The sequence below is a fragment of the Ranitomeya variabilis genome, chromosome 4, assembly GCF_051348905.1.
Source record: "Ranitomeya variabilis isolate aRanVar5 chromosome 4, aRanVar5.hap1, whole genome shotgun sequence".
In the NCBI taxonomy this organism is placed as follows: Eukaryota; Metazoa; Chordata; class Amphibia; order Anura; family Dendrobatidae; genus Ranitomeya; species Ranitomeya variabilis.
Window position 1 is genome coordinate 682860303 of NC_135235.1, and position 21436 is coordinate 682881738.

General features: G+C 39.6%; 1 protein-coding gene across 3 annotated transcripts in view; it reads right to left on the reverse strand.

Moving 5' to 3' along the window:
• The window catches only part of LOC143766397 (oocyte zinc finger protein XlCOF8.4-like), a 65489-nt gene that overhangs the window by 27393 nt on the left and 16660 nt on the right, over positions 1-21436 (reverse strand). For 2 of the 3 annotated variants that reach the window (XM_077254056.1, XM_077254054.1), the window contains exons 1-6: positions 4975-5104; positions 3570-3722; positions 3261-3440; positions 3058-3178; positions 2877-2974; positions 2600-2690 (exon numbers count right to left, since the gene is read on the reverse strand). In XM_077254056.1, coding sequence (XP_077110171.1) covers positions 2600-2690; positions 2877-2974; positions 3058-3178; positions 3261-3440; positions 3570-3641 — 562 coding nt within the window. In that variant the 5' untranslated portion in view covers positions 3642-3722; positions 4975-5104. Of the gene's footprint in view, positions 1-2599; positions 2691-2876; positions 2975-3057; positions 3179-3260; positions 3441-3569; positions 3723-4974; positions 5105-21436 lie in introns of those variants that run through there. The other variant, XM_077254055.1, reaches the window with a different exon arrangement.

Sequence of the window (21436 nt, forward strand, 5' to 3'; positions counted from 1 at the left end):
ATCAGGTTTTTTCAATTTTTTTTATCAATTAATGCCTTTATTTTCGCATTGACAGGGAACATGCGTTTTCTTTTTTCCTCCAGACCTCCGAACATAACATCTTCTAATGATCTAGGTGTTTTTTCGTCCTTAAGGCCCATTGCAGCCCTGACTGCTTTGACTAGTCTCTCTACATCCTTAGTTGGAAAACATGGTTGGCCCCCTATATTACTGTCTGAGAAGGATTGTGAGGACTGGGCAGAGGAGGAGGAAGCAGAGGGAGACAGGGATCTTTCCCGACCTTCCTGTCCTAGGGAGGTCTCTGAATCTGTAGGCATCTTGCAGCTTCTTTTTCCAGGTTTTTTTCAGGGCTATTTTTAAGCAGTCTTTTATTTCTGCCTGTATTATGGTCTGCTAGTGGCAAAATTAGGGGACTCTTCCTGTATGGTCTTATTGATGCAGTTAGCACCGAGATCCTTCTGCCACTGAACTGCCAGCAGGTTTTGGCAAAGGGCACATACTCTGTTCTTTGTTTTACCGCTAGACTTCCCCGACCCCTAGTGATCAAGCAGAAAAAAAATCGACCCTGTTACCATAAAGGTGGCATTCACGTAGATCACTCACCACTGCTGTCAGTCAGGGGTACCGATTTCGGAGGCTATTCAGATGCACGTACAACATCCCTTCTGGACGTCGAGGAGTCTTGCTGGTCAGATCGACTGCCACTCCAACCACTCGAGCAGCTAGTTTTTCTGGTATGCTGGTGGCTCGGAAAGGCATCTGGCGAGAGCTCCTTCTGCTGCTGCTGCTGTAACGGCAGCTGCTGCTGCAGCTCATGCTGCCCCACTTCCATAATTAAGCTCTGGGCACGAGTGCATCTTCTGTGGTCATCCCCTTTATGAGGGATCCACTGCACTCCCCGCCTCCTCCGGTGCCCAATAATTGTCCCTCCCCACCTGCCACGCCGCGGGATCACTTTAGCCGACTGGTGTTTTCTTCATGGATCCGGTGCCCGCCCCCAACATCACATGGACATGCCCATTCCCATCGTGCCTTGTGCGTAATGTTAGATGCACGAGACCTGGAAGCGACCGCCCCTCCTGGAGTTCCTGGATGCCGGCAGAGGGGGAGGGTGGCGTGGCAGCCACGGAAGAGCCTTGGACTCCTGACCGTGCTGCACCCATACCTCGTTAGGACGCTGAGCCCCACAGGACCAGCGGACGGCACCTCCAACATCCGAAGACCAGCACACAGGCCTTGCCTGTTCTTCCATGCCGGGACGGGAGTGGGTAAGTAGAATTCTTCCACCGTGTTCAGCACGAAGGTCCCTGTCAGGACAGGTAACCCAACTAAAGCGAGGGAGAGGTAGAGGTACCACCCTTTTATTTTCAGTAGGGTTCCTGTCCTTACTGGGCGGATCCCCTCTCTCAGGTGTGCTGTCATGGGGGAAGGGAAAATCAATGTAATTTATGACGTGGAGTGAATCCATGAAACCAGAGCTCGAGCCATGCCAACACATCTACTACAGGCATGAATAAATGTATGTGCATGTAGAAAAGCCGCGGAAACACCATCACGTGTTTCTCAACGCAAGCAATGAATAGCCAGGTCTTTCACCGGGAAGGAACAACCATGGGAAGGGCAGCATCCAATAAAGGAAAACCACCTATGCCAAAATATGGTATCCATCCACAGACAGCTGTTTCCGGGTATTTGCCCCTCATCAGTGTGGAATAAGAAACTGGCTATTAGGAGCAGTGCCTAGTGAAAAGGCTATGAACATAAGGATGACCTTGGGGAGATCAAAACATCCAACACCGCGGAGACAGCATATTTCCCATAAGGAATGGGGGCAGTGTTCTGGATCACTGCGTTGAGAAACACGTGATGGTGTCTTCGCGGTGTTGGATGTTTTGATCTCCCCGAGGTCATTCATCCTTATGTTCATGAATAAATGTATATTACAGCCATCAGCCACACACAGCTTGAAGATATATCATGGCACAGGTGTAACGTTTTTTGTATAGTTTATCACAATCCTCCTTGAAGTTTGTCGGTTTTAAAAGAAATTGAAAAGTCAGGATAAAGGGAAACTCTGATATTGTACAGAAATTCACACTTGGCCTCACTGCACATTTAATGTTGTAGATCATAAAACTGAGGTTTGGCCAGAAAGATTGGATCTGGTCTTATTGGGACCATATGAGCACATTCAGCAGCACAGAAGGGAGAGAAAGTAGATACAGGCAATAAGATATCAGGGTTCTACGAAGAAAACAGCATCATTACCCTCCACTTTCTCTTACAGGCCATCATAATATTTTTCTTCAAGTGATTTTCTAGCTTATGAGCACATTCTACGTACGCTGTCATTTGTCTTTGCAGTTTGCAGATCTGGGCAGGTAAAGGCCAGCATCTTCTAATCCCAAGTTTGCAAGTTCTACAAAAAAGGGCATTCAATGCCCAAAGTCAGTTTTGGATGGAGGAGAATGTTATGGTGTAACGGCAAAATGGTGATCACGCGATTGTTATGCCCCTGAACTACACCACTGATAAAGCAACTACAGACGGTGACAGGGCAGAATCTGTGACTTCTCTGCATTTAGTGGTTACCACTCACCTGGGTAGTCATATGTAGGAATCTCCTCTTTACACCCCTCATCACCCATCACATATGTCTCTGTAGAATTAATATGGGTCAGATCTTCACCCTGAAACAAATATTGTAAAAGTCACAGACAGATGGAGAAGTCACATCTATGATCAGCTCTAATCCTGCCATCTCCACCGATCTCATAACACAAGTATAAAACATATAATACTGGTGGATAAAACATGACTGAGCACAAGATCTTCACATCATACGGGAGATCTCATGACACCTTCTCTCCAACTACCTGATGATTCTGAGGAACATAGGGATCTTCTTGTTTACAGTCCTGTGGAAGAAGAGGACAGGGACATCTCTCTGGTGTTGTCCTCTTATTGGATAGATCTGGAGGAAACACATACAGGGACTGAATTCATTCTTTACATATAGATAACTATAGGCCGTCTGTATATAGTACTGTATATTACCTGTTGATGTGAGGGGCCGGGGAACCTCCATCATGATGTCATTATGCAAATCGTGTCCTTCTAAATACTCCCACTCCTCCATGGTGAAATAGACGGCGACATCCTGATACCTTATAGGAACCTGACACATACAATGATACCGTCATCTACACAATCCCTTCATAGCGTACTGTATAATGTCCCAGTATTCCCAGCAGTGTCACCTCTCCAGTCAGCAGCCCAATCATCTTGTAGGTGAGTTCTAGGATCTTCATGTAATTGATTTCCTTATGTATCAGAGGGTGAGGTGGAGGTCCCTTAATTGGGCTTATGGGTCTTCCCCATCTCTCAGACACAGGGTCCTGACAGCGCTCACTAGAGGTCTTCTTCACTACTATGTAATCCTGGTTATGGAGAGACACATTAATAAATCTCACTACAGACATTTCCAGAGTCCTCACCTCCCCAGTTCTGTCCATCTGTTATTCCCATAGATAAGAATGATGTAATGTGACATCATCAGAATCTCTCACCTCTCCAGTAAGCCAGAACAGGATCTCTAGGATGAGGTGTAATATCTTCTCCGCCATCTTGTATCTGTCCATATCTTTCCTTGATGAGCAAGTCAGAAAAATGTTCTTCTTCTATATAAGATGTCCACTGACAAAATACGGTATTGTAGAGACCTGAATGAGAAGAAGATGAGCCGATGTAACATCATAAAAATCCTGTCTAATAATACAATTACTGGAGATAATAAGGGAAACATGTAGATGTTGTATTCTATCACTGGCAATGTTACTCACTGCTTCGGCAACTGATTGGATGTAGGAGTCACAAGTTCAATGGAACTAACCAGGAAATACAGAGATTGGCGGGGACCAAAGGAGCAATGGTATTTTTGTTATTTTACAACATTCTGTGGTTTCCCTGACATCTACTAATAAAATCTATATATTTAGGCCACAGACAACAAACATTTTCTTCCTCGGAGTCGGCAGCTGAATACATTTCTCATAGACTCATCTTCCATGACGCTAATTCTCGCCTCATTTACCGACACTGGAATCGGCATTTGTTTACTAACAACATCATTACTGGTTGTCTATGCGAATGTTTCCTGTGTTCTCTCTTTATCATGTTAGTAATCATATATGATTCACACACAGAAGTTTGAGGAATTTTTAAAAGTTTGTAAGAACACACAGACAAGTGTCATTTTATAGCAAAGTTTCCATGTACAGTGTTTTAATTTTTCCTCATGATATGATTTTTTTTGGGGGAAACTTTTCCCTTAGGCTTTAATATAGTACATAATACACACCAAAAAAACCCCAGATATTAAAATGTTACAAAATAAAATTGAATATGAGGTACTGTGGGAACATTATACCATTTTGGGGGGGCAAAGAAAGGGGAACTGTACTATGACAGTAATACCTGTTTCCTTGGTTCCCATCTTTCATAGTTGGGTCTTATGTATGTATCAGCAGGAAATGAACAAAACTATTGTGATTCTTAGGGCTCCTTCTCACTTGCGAAAAATATGTCCGAGTCCCGCAGGTTAAAACCTCGCTCTGGCGCCGGCACTCCAGAGCGGAGCGTGCAGCTCCATATGTTGCTGTGCGGCCGCACTCTCCGCTCTGGAGGGTCGGCACCAGAGCAGGGTTTTAGAAGGAAGGAGCCCTTATAAATAGACAACACAAACCCCCTAAATATAACATTCTATAACAACTCTACAATTTGTGACTCTTCAGGGTAAATCGTTCTCTCACCATTGGATTAGAGCTGATACTATGAAGCTAAAGTGACTAAACAGACTTTCTGTCTCTTCTATAAAGGGGCACTTTTCCGTGTTTGTCAGAACTGTCCGACGATTATTAGAGGGGATAGTTTCCCCCAATTAGAAGGGACACCTGTGGATTTTGGGGTCTTTACCTGCTACAGTTCTGGTGTGGTGCCTCCACCCGCAGAGCCACACTCCACATAGAGAATAATGGAGCCTCCAGCACTTACCTCCACCTGCAGAGCCGCACACCACATATATGGCTGCTCTGTGCACACAGGACCTGTGATGAGGTCACAGGAGGGGAGGAGTCAGGGGGTCACATGATCAAGGGCCTCGCTGATTGATATACGGAGTGAAGACACTACATGGAAACTTCTCAGTCAGTGACATTTCCGCCATTATTTCCCCTCACTACTGGCACAATTACACCGCGCCGCCTTTACTACACAGTGTTATGTGTGGAATGTAACGTGTGACTTCTCTGGAGACAAATAGACCCCACACATGAGGAATTATCACCAGTTACTGGACATCTACTTTATGGTGGCATATGATTGTGCTATCTTCTTCACACAGGAGCTAAAATGCCGAATTCTGGTCTTTGTTCCCCCTTCCAAGGCGGGTGGACCTTACAGACTATATTCAGAGTCCGGCTAACGGTGCTTCCAGATCAGCGTATTATAAATCGCTCCGATGTTCATCCCGGAGAGGTGGACGAGTGTCATGCGAGTGTGGGATGTTTCTCTCCTACCGCCCGTATACAATGCGTTTATAACATCATTTTTTACAATAAAGCTCTATGTAGCGTAAAGCTGTTTACAGAACTAAGAAAGCAGTCTGATATACAGAACTAAGAAAGCAATCTGATATACAGAACTAAGAAAGCAATCTGATATACAGAACTAAGAAAGCAATGTTATATACAGGACTCAGAAAGCAATCTTATATACAGGACTAAGAAAGCAATCTGATATACAGAACTAAGAAAGCAATCTTATATACAGAACTAAGAAAGCAATCTTATATACAGGACTCAGAAAGTAATCTTATATACAGAACTAAGAAAGCAATCTTATATACAGAACCAGGAAAACAATCTTATATAGGGAACAAAGAAAGCAATCTTATATACAGGACTAAGAAAGCAATCTTATATACAGAACTTAGAAAGCAATCTGATATACTGATCTAAGAAAGCAATCTTATATACAGAACTAAGAAAGCATCTTATATACAGAACTGAGAAAGTAATCTTATATACAGAACCAAGAAAGCAATCTTATATACAGAACTGAGAAAGCAATCTTATATACAGAACTAAGAAAGCAATCTTATATACAGAACTAAGAAAGCAATCATATATACAGAACTAAGAAAGCAATCTTATATACAGAACTGAGAAAGCAATCTTATATACAGAACTAAGAAAGCAATCTTATATACAGAACTAAGAAAGCAATCTTATATACAGAACTAAGAAAGCAATCTTCTATAAAGCGCTAAGAAAACAATCTTCTATAGAGAACTAAAAAAGCAATATTATATACAGAACTGAGAAAGCAATCTTATATACTGAACTAAGAAAGCAATCTTATATACGGAACTAAGAAAGCAATGTTATATACAGAACTGAGAAAGCAATCTTATATACAGAACTGAGAAAGTAATCTTATATACAGAACTGAGAAAGTAATCTTATATACAGAACTAAGAAAGCAATCTTATATACAGGACTAAGAAAGCAATCTTATATACAGAACTGAGAAAGCAATCATATATACGGAACTAAGAAAGCAATCATATATACAGAACTGAGAAAGTAATCTTATATACAGAACTAAGAAAGTAATCTTATATACAGAACTAAGAAAGTAATCTTATATACGGAACTAAGAAAGCAATGTTATATACAGAACTGAGAAAGCAATGTTATATACAGAACTAAGAAAGCAATCTTATATACAGCACTAAGAAAGCAATGTTATATACAGGACTAAGAGAGCAATCTTATATACAGGACTAAGAGAGCAATCTTATATACGGAACTGAGAAAGCAATCTTATATACAGATCTAAGAAAGCAATCTTATATACAGAACGGAGAAAGCAATCTTATATACGGAACTAAGAAAGCAATGTTATATACAGAACTGAGAAAGCAATGTTATATACAGAACTGAGAAAGCAATCTTATATACAGCACTAAGAAAGCAATGTTATATACAGGACTAAGAGAGCAATCTTATATACAGGACTAAGAGAGCAATCTTATATACGGAACTAAGAAAGCAATCTTATATACAGAACTAAGAAAGCAATGTTATATACAGAACGGAGAAAGTAATCTTATATACTGAACTAAGAAAGCAATCTTATATACAGAACTGAGAAAGCAATCATATACGGAACTAAGAAAGCAATGTTATATACAGAACTGAGAAAGCAATCTTATATACAGGACTCAGAAAGCAATCTTATATACAGAACTAAGAAAGCAATCTTATATACAGCACTAAGAAAGCAATGTTATATAGAGGACTAAGAGAGCAATCTTATATACAGGACTAAGAGAGCAATCTTATATACGGAACTGAGAAAGCAATCTTATATACAGAACTAAGAAAGCAATGTTATATACAGAACGGAGAAAGCAATCTTATATACGGAACTAAGAAAGCAATGTTATATACGGAACTAAGAAAGTTATCTTATATACAGAACTAAGAAAGCAATCTTATATACAGAACTAAGAAAGCAATCTTATATACAAAACTAAGAAAGCAATCTTATATACAGAACTAAGAAAGCAATCTTATATACAGAACTAAGAAAGCAATCTTATATACAGAACTGAGAAAGCAATCTTATATACAGAACTGAGAAAGCAATCTTATATACAGGACTAAGAAAGCAATCTTATATACAGGACTAAGAAAGCAATCTTATATACGGAACTAAGAAAGCAATCTTATATACAGAACTAAGAAAGCAATCTTATATACAGAGCTAAGAAAGCAATCTTATATACAGAACTAAGAAAGCAATCTTCTATAGAGAACTAAGAAAGCAATCTAATATATGGAACTAAGAAAGCAATGTTATATAAAGAACTAAGAAAGCAATCTTATATACAGAACTAATAGCAATCTTATATACAGAACTAAGAAAGCAATCTTATATACAGAACTGAGAAAGCAATCTTATATACAGAACTGAGAAAGTAATCTTATATACAGAACTAAGAAAGCAATCTGATATACAGAACTAAGAAAGCAATCTTATATACAGAACTGAAATAGCAATCTGATATACAGAACTAAGAAAGCGATCTTATATACAGAACCAAGAAAGCAATCTTATATACAGAACTAAGAAAGCGATCTTATATACAGAATTGAGAAAGCAATCTTATATACAGAACTAAAAAAGCAATCTTATATAGAGAACTAAGAAAGCAATCTTATATACAGAACGAAGAAAGCAATCTTATATACAGAACCGAGAAAGCAATCTTATATACAGAACTAAGAAAGCAATCTTATATACAGAACTGAGAAAGCAATCTTATATACAGAACTAAGAAAGCAATCTTATATACAGAACTAAGAAAGCAATCTTATATACAGAACCAAGAAAGCAATTTTATATACAGAACTGAGAAAGCAATCTGATATACAGAACTAAGAAAGCAATCTTATTTACAGAAGTAAGAAAACAATCTTATATACAGAACTAAGAAAGCAATATTATATAGAGAACCAAGAAAGCAATCTTATATACAGAACCGAGAAAGCAATCTTATATACAGAACTGAGAAAGCAATCTTATATACAGAACTAAGAAAGCAATCTCATATACAGAACTGAGAAAGCAATCTTATATACAGAACTAAGAAAGCAATCTTATATACAGAACTAAGAAAGCAATCTTATATACAGAACTAAGAAAGCAATCTTCTATAAAGCGCTAAGAAAACAATCTTCTATAGAGAACTAAGAAAGCAATCTTATATACAGAACTAAGAAAGCAATCTTATATACAGAACTAAGAAAGCAATCTTATATACAGAACTGAGAAAGCAATCTTATATACAGAACTAAGAAAGCAATCTTATATACAGAACTAAGAAAGCAATCTTATATACAGAACTAAGAAAGCAATCTTCTATAAAGCGCTAAGAAAACAATCTTCTATAGAGAACTAAGAAAGCAATGTTACATACAGAACTGAGAAAGCAATCTTATATACAGAACTGAGAAAGTAATCTTATATACAGAACTAAGAAAGTAATCTTATATACAGAACTAAGAAAGCAATCTTATATACGGAACTAAGAAAGCAATCTTATATACAGAACTAAGAAAGCAATCTTATATACAGAACTAAGAAAGCAATCTTATATACAGAACTAAGAAAGCAATCTTCTATAAAGCGCTAAGAAAACAATCTTCTATAGAGAACTAAGAAAGCAATCTTATATACAGAACTGAGAAAGCAATCTTATACACTGAACTAAGAAAGCAATCTTATATACAGAACTGAGAAAGCAATCTTATATACGGAACTAAGAAAGCAATCATATATACAGAACTGAGAAAGTAATCTTATATACAGAACTAAGAAAGTAATCTTATATACAGAACTAAGAAAGTAATCTTATATACGGAACTAAGAAAGCAATGTTATATACAGAACTGAGAAAGCAATGTTATATACAGAACTGAGAAAGCAATCTTATATACAGGACTGAGAAAGTAATCTTATATACTGAACTAAGAAAGCAATCTTATATACAGAACTGAGAAAGCAATCATATACGGAACTAAGAAAGCAATGTTATATACAGAACTGAGAAAGCAATCTTATATACAGCACTAAGAAAGCAATCTTATATACAGCACTAAGAAAGCAATCTTATATACAGGACTAAGAGAGCAATCTTATATACAGCACTAAGAAAGCAATCTTATATACAGGACTAAGAGAGCAATCTTATATACAGGACTAAGAGAGCAATCTTATATACAGAACTGAGAAAGCAATCTTATATACGGAACTAAGAAAGCAATGTTATATACAGAACTAAGAAAGTTATCTTATATACAGAACTAAGAAAGCAATCTTATATACAGAACTAAGAAAGCAATCTTATATACAGAACTAAGAAAGCAATTTTATATACAGAACTAAGAAAGCAATCTTATATACAGAACTAAGAAAGCAATCTTATATACAGAACTGAGAAAGCAATCTTATATACAGAACTGAGAAAGCAATCTTATATACAGGACTAAGAAACAATCTTATATACGGAACAAAGAAAGCAATCTTATATACAGAACTAAGAAAGAAATCTTATATACAGAGCTAAGAAAGCAATCTTATATACAGAGCTAAGAAAACAATCTTATATACAGAACTAAGAAAGCAATCTTCTTTAGAGAACTAAGAAAGCAATCTAATATACGGAACTAAGAAAGCAATGTTATATACAGAACTAAGAAAGCAATCTTATATACAGAACTGAGAAAGCAATCTTATATACAGAGCTAAGAAAACAATCTTCTATAGAGAACTAAGAAAGCAATCTAATATACGGAACTAAGAAAGCAATGTTATATACAGAACTAAGAAAGCAATCTTATATACAGAACTAAGATAGCAATCTTATATACAGAACTAAGAAAGCAATCTTATATACAGAACTGAGAAAGCAATCTTATATACAGAACTGAGAAAGCAATCTGATATACAGAACTAAGAAAGCAATCTTATATACAGAAGTAAGAAAACAATCTTATATACAGAACTAAGAAAGCAATATTATATAGAGAACCAAGAAAGCAATCTTATATACAGAACCGAGAAAGCAATTTTATATACAGGACTAAGAAAGCAATCTTATATACAGAACTAAGAAAGCAATCTTATATACAGAACTAAGAAAGCAATCTTATATACAGAACTAAGAAAGCAATCTTATATACAGAACTGAAATAGCAATCTGATATACAGAACTAAGAAAGCGATCTTATATACAGAACCAAGAAAGCAATCTTATATACAGGACTAAGAAAGCAATCTTATATACAGAACTGAGAAAGCAATGTTATATACAGAACTAAGAAAGCAATCTTATATAGAGAACTAAGAAAGCAATCTTATATACAGAACTAAGAAAGCAATCTTATATACAGAACCGAGAAAGCAATCTTATATACCGAACTAAGAAAGCAATCTTATATACAGAACCGAGAAAGCAATCTTATATACAGAACTAAGAAAGCAATCTTATATACAGAACCAAGAAAGCAATCTTATATACAGAACTGAGAAAGCAATCTGATATACAGAACTAAGAAAGCAATCTTATATACAGAACTAAGAAAACAATCTTATATACAGAACTAAGAAAGCAATATTATATACAGAACCAAGAAAGCAATCTTATATACAGAACCGAGAAAGCAATTTTATATACAGGACTAAGAAAGCAATCTTATATACAGAACTAAGAAAGCAATCTTATATTCAGAACTAAGAAAGCAATCTTATATACAGAACTAATAAAGCTATCTTATATACAGAACTAAGAAAGCAATCTTATATACAGAACCAAGAAAGCAATCTTATATACAGGACTAAGAAAGCAATCTTATATACAGGACTAAGAAAGCAATCTTATATACAGGACTAAGAGAGCAATCTTATATACAGAAGTAAGAAAGCAATCTTATATACAGAACTAAGAAAGCAATCTTATATACAGAACTGAGAAAGCAATCTTATATACAGGACTAAGAGAGCAATCTTATATACAGAAGTAAGAAAGCAATCTTATATACAGGACTAAGAGAGCAATCTTATATACAGAAGTAAGAAAGCAATCTTATATACAGGACTAAGAAAGCAATCTTATATACAGAACTAAGAAAGCAATCTTATATACAGAACTGAGAAAGCAATCTTATATACAGGACTAAGAGAGCAATCTTATATACAGAAGTAAGAAAGCAATCTTATATACAGGACTAAGAGAGCAATCTTATATCCAGAAGTAAGAAAGCAATCTTATATACAGGACTAAGAAAGCAATCTTATATACAGAACTAAGAAAGCAATCTTATATACAGAACTGAGAAAGCAATCTTATATACAGGACTAAGAGAGCAATCTTATATACAGAACTAAGAGAGCAATCTTATATACAGAAGTAAGAAAGCAATATTATACACAGAACTAAGAAAGCAATCTGATATACAGAACTAAGAAAGCAATATTATATACAGAACTAAGAAAGCAATCTTATATATAGAACTAAGAAAGCGATCTTATATACAGAACTAAGAAAGCAATCTTATATACAGAACTAAGAAAGCAATATTATATACAGAACTAAGAAAGCAATCTTATATACAGAACTAAGAAAGCAATCTTATATACAGAACTAAGGAAGCAATCATATATACAGGGAGAGATGATGGAAATATATTATGTATGTAATTGACACAATACAGTTGTGCTCAAAAGTTTACATACCCCAGAAAAAGTTTTGCTTTCTTTGCCTTTTGTTTAGAGAATATGAATGATAACACCAAAACTTTTTCTCCACTCATGGTTAGTAGTTGGGTGAAGCAATTTATTGTCAAACTACTGCATTTTCTCTTTTTAAATCATAATGACAACCCAAAACATCTAAATTACCCTGATCAAAACTTCACACGCCCCATTTCTTAATGCCGCGTATTGCTCCCTCTAACATCAATGACAGCTTGAAGTATTTTGTGGTAGTTGTGGATGAGGTTCTTTATTTTCTCAGATGGTAGAGCTGCCCTCTCTTCTTGGCAGATATCCTGCAGATACATAATTTCACACTCCCCCTACATATTATAAACTTGCACCCTTTTGAGCCTTCCATGCGCCACTAAACAAGGTTGTAACTCCTGTGGATGGTGGATCTACAGCACTAGGGGATGGGCTTACCCTGGAGGGGCATAACTGAGCAGCTACCTGGTATTTACCGGAGCCTCTGTCGGTGAGGTCTGGCTTGAGCGGCAGGTATCTGCCAGGTACCATTCATGGGCAGTGTCTGGAGCAGTAGCAGCTGACCCCAAGAGTCAGAGACACTGGTTTGGATGTGTGTCCCAGGCAGGACAGGAGACAGGATGGCCGCTGGTACTGGTACAGACTACTCACTCGCAGAAAAAGAAACTGTTTTCAAATGGACGATTTCGTCAGGGAATCTGATATGGTGCTAAGTAAAAATAGAGGTTATGCACAAATTCATCTGAATAATGCTTTTAAACAAGTATTGGAAATTAACAGATGTGATTTATTGGATTATGGTAGTGACCATTCTGGTGTACTAATTTATTGTGAGAATAAAATGAAAGGCAATATTTCATAAAACATAGGCATGCTGAAACCCTGTGGACAGGGAGCAGAGGCAGAAGATGTGGGCTGGTGTTCAGGGCAGTGAGCAAGTCAGCATCCTTGCTGGGTGGAAGGAGCGGAAGCATGCAAGGATACCATCACTACATTACCCCCCTTTATGCCCCTCCTCTTCAAGCCCACAAGGAATTTATCCAGCAAAAGTGGGGCATGGATATTCTCTTTGGGTTCCCACGACTAGTCTTGCATGAATTTTTCAAAATTTTAAGTTTAAGTTCTGCATGTGTACCAACTCAAGTCAAGCTCAATTTTTGTGTTTTTTTTCTTGGTACTATTGCATTCTGTGCAAGCTAGAGTGTGTCCTGCCTCTTCTGAGCTGGAAATTGTATATAAGGCTCCCCAGACTGGTGTTACACTGATTGGGCCCAGTCCTTTTGTCTGCCCTTATTCACACTGGGGTCAACATTGACACATGGTAAGGTTTTAATATTAGAGAGTGTAGGACTGTCCCGATCAGAGTTACCTTGACAAGGTGGGATGGCTTTTATACTATTTTTTTTAAAAACAACATATTAATAAAAACCTCTGTAATTTAAATGCACTTTTTAGGCTTTTTATTTAACTAGTTACAGCAGGGTTTTTGCTCACTTTTTCTTTTGTAGGTTTTATAGGTTTTGTGGCCAATTTGAACATGCGTTTAAGTTCTGCATGTGTACCAACTCAAGTCAAGCTCCGTTTTTGTGTTTTTTTCTTTGTATTATTGCATTCTGTGCAAGCTGGGGTGTGGCAAACCCTTTTCTGAGCTGGAGACTGTATGTAAAGCTCACCCAGACTAGCGTTGCACTGGTTGGGCCAAGTCCTTTTGTCTGCCCTTATTCACACTGAGGTCAACATTGACACATGGTAAGGTTTTAATATTAGACAGTGTAGGACTGTCCCAATCAGAGTTACCTTGTCATGGTGGGATGGATTTTGTGCTATGTTTTGATTAAAAAAAAAAGTATTACTAAAAACTCTGTTATTTAAACTCTTTTTATTTTTTTTGGCTTTTTATTTACTTGGTTACATCAGGGGTTTTGCCCACTTTTTCTCTTGTAGGTTTTATGCGTTTTGTGGCCAATGTGAACATGCATTTAAGTTCTGCATGGGTACCAACTCAATTCAAGTGCAATTTTTGTGTTTTTTTCTTGCCATTAGATGGCATTTTAACCCCTTAGTGACGGAGCCAATTTGCTGCTTAATGACCAGACCAATTTTTACAATTCTGACCACTGTCACGTTATGAGGTTATAACTCTGGAACCCTTTAACGGATGCTGCTGATTCTGACATTGTTTTTTCATGACATATTGCACTTCATGATAGTGGTAAAATTTCTTCGATATTGCGTTTATTTATTTAAAAAAAATCAGAAATATGGCAAAAAAATTTAACATTTTGCAATTTTCAAACTTTTAATTTTTATGACGTTAAATCAGAGAGATATGTCACACAAAACAGTTAATAAATAACATTTCTCATATCTACTTTACATCAGCACAATTTTGGAAAAACATTTTTTTAGAGAAAGTTATAAGGGTTAAAAGTTGACCAGCGATTTCTCATTTTTACAACAAAATACACAAAACCATTTTTTTAGGGACCATCTTACATTTAAAGTCACTTTGAGGGGTGTACATCACAGAAAATACCCAAAAGTGACACCATTATAAAAACTGCACCCCTCAAGGTGCTCAAAACCACATTCAAGAAGTTTATTAACCCTTTACGTGCTTCACAGGAACTCAAGCAATGTGGAAGGAAAAAATGAACATTTAACTTTTTCTACAAACATTTTACTTCAGAACCAATTTTTTTTATTTTCTCAAGTGTATAAAGAGAAAATGAACAACAAAATTTGTTGTGCAATTTCTCCTGAATACGTCGATAGCCCATATGTGGGGGTAAACCACTGTTTGGCGCACGGCAGAGCTTGGAAGATAAGGAGTGCCATTTGACTTTTTCAATGGAGAATTGGCTAGAATTGAGATCGGACACCATGTCATGTTTGGAGAGCCCCTGATGTGCCTAAACAGTGGAAACCCCCCACAAGTGACACCATTTTGAAAACAAGACCCCTTAAGGAACTTATCTAGCTGTGTCGTGAGCACTTTGAACCCCCAAGTGCTTCACAGAAGTGTATAACGTACAGCCATAAAAATAAAAAAATAATATTTTTTCCACAAAAATGATATTTTCTCCCATAAATTTTTATTTTCAAATAGGTAACAGGAAAAATTAGACCAGAAAAAGTTGTTGTGCAATTTCTCCTGAGTATGCCGATACCCCATACGTGGGGGAAAACCACTGTTTTGGCGCACGGCAGAGCACGGAAGGGAAGGAGCGCCATTTGACTTTTTCAATGCAGAATTGGCTGGATTTGAGATTGGATGCCATGTTGCATTTGGAGAGCCCCTGATGTGCCTTAACAGTGGAAACCCCCCACAAGTGACATCATTTTGGAAATCAGACCCCTTAAGGAACTTATCTAGATGTGTGGTGAGCACTTTGAATACTCAAGTGCTTCACAGAAGTTTATAACGTAGAGCTGTGAAAATAAAAAAAAAAAATTTTTTCCACAAAAATGATTTTTAGCCCGCAATTTTTTATTTTCCCAAGGCTAACAGGAGAAATTGGACCCCATATGTTTCTGTTCAATTTGTCCTGAGTATGATGATACCATATATGTTGGAGAAAACTACTGTTTGGTCACACGTCTGGGCTCAGAAGGAAAGTAGTGATATTTTGGAATGCAGATTTTGATGGAATGGTCTGCGGGCATTATGTTGCGCTTGCAGAGCCCTTGATGTGCCTAAACAGTAGAAACTGTTATGGTCCTGGTGGTTAGGAACACATGAACTGACCTGATAGGTAAACCAGAAATAAAGGACAAGCTCTGGGAATGTGGGAACTTTACTGACCGCAACCCTGATCCTATCAACACACACTATAGGCAGCCGTGGAGCGTTCCTGACAGGCCTAGACGCCTCTTCACAGCCTGAGAAACTAGCTATCCCTAGAGAGAAACAAAGCCTCACTTGCCTCAGAGAAATTTACCCCAAAGAATAGACAGCCCCCCACAAATAATAACGGTGAGTTAAGGGGAAAACACAAACGTAGAAATGAAAACAGGTTTTAGCTAATGAGGCCCGCTAATCACTAAATAGTCAGAAGATAGCAAGGAATCTGTGCGGTCAGTATAAAATACTACAAAAATTATCCACGCAGAGAATACAAAAAAAAACCCACACCGACTCACGATGTGAGGGGCGCAACTCTGCACCCCAGAGCTTCCAGCTAGCAAGAAAATAGCATATAAGCAAGCTGGACTGAACTCATCATATACTGAGAAACATTTTCAAAAAACAAAGAGCAAAAATGAACTAGCAAGACTTAGCTTCTCCAGGAGGAGACAGGTCACAAGGGAAGTCCCAGAGAGATCTGAACCAGTACTGAATACAATGACAGCAGGCAACAAGTAAAGGTCCAGGTGGAGTTAAATAGGCAGCCAGCATAGCAGAAAACGAGGCAGCTGGAGCCCAGCTACAGACCAGCCGTATCGCTCAAAGCCACCAGAGGGAGCCCAAGAACAGAACTCACAAAGTACCACTCATGATAACAGGAGGGAGCCCAAGAACGGAATTCACAACAAGAAACCCCCACAAGTAACCCCATTTTGGAAACTAGACACCCCCAAGGAGTTTATCTAGATGTGTGGTGAGCACTTTGAATGCCCAAGTGCTTCACAGAAGTTTATAATGCAGAGCTGTGAAAATAAAAAATCATTTTCTCTTCCAAAAAAATGACAAAAATGATTTTTTTAGCCCACAATTTTTTATTTTCCCAAGGGTAACAGGAGAAATTGAACCCCAAAAGTTGTTGTCCAATTTGTCATGAGTACGATGATGCCCCATATGTGGGGGTAAACCACTGTTTGGATGCAACAGAGCTCAGAAGGGAGGAGGCACCATTTGACTTTTTGAACGCAAAATTGGCTGGAATTAATGGTGGCGCCATGTCACGTTTGGAAGACCCCTGTACCTAAACAGTGGAAAGCCCCAATTCTAACTCCAACCCTAACACACCCCTAACCCTAATCTCAGCCCTAACCATAACCCTAAGCACAGCCCTAACCCCAACACACCCCTAACCCTAATCCCAACCCTAACCCTAAGCACAACCCTAATCGCAATAAACCCCTAGCCCTAATCCTAGTAATAACCCTAACCGTAAACCTAACCCTAATCCCAACCGTAACCCTAATCTCAACCGTAACCCTAATCCAAACCCTAATCCCAATCCTAACCCCAACATTAACCCTAATCCCATCTCTAACCCTCTAACTTTACCCCTAACCTAAGGGTATGTTTCCATGGGGTGTAGTCTCTGTGCTTTGGACTCAGCAGATACCCCGCTCCACACAAAGCACTGCCCCCTGTTGTACGCACAGTGATTCCAGATGTGTTTACTGAACACATGCGGAATCACCGCATCGTATTCATAGACCGTGTTATGTATCTTGCGGAGATGGAGCGTCTCTGCAAGATAGACATGATAGGGTCTGGAAAGATGCACCGCATGTCCAGTTACGCAGGGACGTAGGATGCAGCCCAGCACGCATAGTGGAGACAGGATTTCATAAAATCCCCTCCACTATGCTGTAACATCTGGATGCTGCGGATTGGACGCTGAGTGTTATGGACCTGGTGGATAGGAGCACCCGGAATGACCTGATGATTAAACCAGAAATAGAGACAAGCTCTGGGGAAGTGGGAACTCTGCTGACCGCAAACCCTACTCCTATCACACACTAGAAATAGCCGTGGAGCGTACCTAACTCTCCATAGACGCCTCTTCACAGCCTAAGAGCTAACTACCCCTAAAGATAGAAATAGAAGCCTTACCTTGCCTCAGAGAAATTCCCCAAAGGAAAAGGCAGCCCCCCACATATATTGACTGTGAGTTAAGAGGAAAGTCACAAACACAGGAATGAAACAGGTTTTAGCAAAGGAGGCCAGTTGTTATGGTCCTGGTGGTTAGGAACACATGAACTGACCTGATAGGTAAACCAGAAATAAAGGACAAGCTCTGGGAATGTGGGAACTTTACTGACCGCAACCCTGATCCTATCAACACACACTATAGACAGCCGTGGAGCGTTCCTGACAGGCCTAGATGCCTCTTCACAGCCTGAGAAACTAGCTATCCCTAGAGAGAAACAAAGCCTCACTTGCCTCAGAGAAATTTACCCCAAAGTATAGACAGCCCCCCCACAAATAATAACGGTGAGTTAAGGGGAAAACACAAACGTAGAAATGAAAACAGGTTTTAGCAAATGAGGCCCGCTAATCACTAAATAGTCAGAAGATAGCAAGGAATCTGTGCGGTCAGTATAAAATACTACAAAAAATTATCCACGCAGAGACTACAAAAAACCCCCACACCGACTCACGATGTGAGGGGCGCAACTCTGCACCCCAGAGCTTCCAGCTAGCAAAAAAATAGCATATAAGCAAGCTGGACTGAACTCATCATATACTGAGAAACATTTTCAAAAAAACAATGAGCAAAAAATGAACTAGCAAGACTTAGCTTCTCCAGGAGGAGACAGGTCACAAGGGAAGTCCCAGAGAGATCTGAACCAGTACTGAATACAACGACAGCAGGCAACAAGTAAAGGTTCAGGTGGAGTTAAATAGGCAGCCAGCCTAGCAGAAAACGAGGCAGCTGGAGCCCAGCTACAGACCAGCCGTATCGCTCAAAGCCACCAGAGGGAGCCCAAGAACATAACTCACAAAGTACCACTCATGACCACAGGAGGGAGCCCGAGAACGGAATTCACAACAGTACCCCCCCTTGAGGAGGGGTCACCGAACCCTCACCAGAGGCCCCAGGCCGATCAGGACAAGCCAAATGAAAGGCACAAACCAAATTGGCCGCATGGACATCAGAGGCGACAACCCAGGAATTATCCTCCTGACCATAGCCCTTCCATTTAACCAAGTACTGAAGCTTCCGTCTCGAAATACGAGAATCCAAGATCTTCTCCACCACATACTCCAATTCTCCCTCGACCAGCACCGGAGCAGGAGGATCAACAGAAGGAACCACAGGCACCACATACCTCCGCAACAATGACCTATGGAACACATTATGAATGGCAAAAGATGCTGGGAGGTCCAAACGAAATGACACAGGGTTGAGGATTTCTGAAATCTTATAAGGACCGATGAAAAGAGGCTTGAACTTAGGAGAGGAAACCTTCATAGGAACATAACGAGAAGACAACCATACCAAATCCCCCACACGAAGTCGGGGACCCACACAGCGACGGCGGTTAGCAAAGCGCTGAGCCTTCTCTTGTGACAATGTCAAATTGTCCACTACGTGGTTCCAAATCTGCTGCAACCTATCCACCACAGAATCCACCCCAGGACAGTCAGAAGGCTCAACCTGACCTGAGGAAAAACGAGGATGAAAACCAGAATTACAAAAAAAAGGCGAAACCAAAGTAGCAGAACTAGCCCGATTATTGAGGGCGAACTCAGCCAATGGCAAAAAAGTCACCCAATCATCCTGATCAGTGGAAACAAAACATCTCAGATAAGTTTCCAAGGTCTGATTAGTACGTTCGGTTTGGCCATTTGTCTGAGGATGGAAGGCCGAAGAAAAAGACAAATCAATGCCCATCTTAGCACAAAAGGACCGCCAAAATCTGGACACAAACTGGGACCCTCTGTCAGACGCAATGTTCTCCGGAATACCATGTAAACGAACCACATTCTGAAAAAACAGCGGAACCAAATCAGAGGAGGAAGGCAGCTTAGGCAAGGGCACCAAATGGACCATCTTAGAAAAACGATCACAAACCACCCAGATGACAGACATCCTCTGAGAGACTGGAAGATCCGAAATAAAATCCATGGAAATATGCATCCAGGGCCTCTTCGGGACAGGCAAAGGCAAAAGCAATCCACTGGCACAAGAACAGCAAGGCTTGGCCCGAGCACAAATCCCACAGGACTGCACAAAGGAACGCACATCCCGCGACAAGGAAGGCCACCAAAAGGACCTAGCCACCAAATCCCTGGTACCAAAAATACCAGGATGACCCGCCAACACTGAAGAATGAACCTCGGAAATAACTCTACTGGTCCATCTATCCGGGACAAACAGTCTCTCTGGTGGACAACGGTCAGGTCTATCGGCCTGAAATTCCTGCATCACCCGCCGCAAATCAGGGGAGATGGCAGACAAAATCACCCCCTCTCTGAGGATACCAGCCGGTTCAGAAACTCCCGGAGAGTCAGGCACAAAACTCCTAGAAAGGGCATCAGCCTTCACATTCTTTGAGCCCGGAAGGTACGAAACCACGAAATCGAAACGGGAGAAAAACAGCGACCATCGAGCTTGTCTAGGATTTAACCGCTTGGCAGACTCGAGATAAGTCAAATTCTTGTGATCCGTCAAGACCACCACGCGATGTTTGGCTCCCTCAAGCCAATGTCACCACTCCTCGAATGCCCACTTCATTGCCAATAACTCCCGATTACCAACATCATAATTCCGCTCGGCAGGCGAAAACTTTCTAGAAAAGAAAGCACATGGCCTCATCACAGAGCCATCAGAGCTTCTCTGCGACAAGACAGCCCCTGCTCCAATCTCAGAAGCATCAACCTCGACCTGAAAAGGAAGAGAGACATCCGGCTGACGCAAGACAGGAGCCGAAGAAAACCGACGTTTCAGCTCCTGAAAGGCCTCAACGGCCGCAGGAGACCAATTCGTCACATCAGCACCCTTTTTGGTCAAATCCGTCAAAGGCTTAACCACACTAGAAAAATTAGTGATGAAGCGACGGTAAAAATTAGCAAAGCCCAAGAACTTCTGAAGACTCTTCACCGATGTAGGTTGAGTCCAGTCATAAATGGCCTGGACTTTGACTGGATCCATCTCGATAGTAGAAGGAGAAAAAATAAAGCCCAAAAAGGAAACCTTCTGGACTCCGAAGATACATCTAGAGCCCTTCACAAACAAGGCATTGGCACGCAGGACCTGAAATACCATCCTGACCTGCTTCATATGAGATTCCCAATCATCAGAAAAGACCAAAATATCATCCAAGTACACAATCATAAATCTATCCAGATACTCTCGGAAGATGTCGTGCATGAAGGACTGAAACA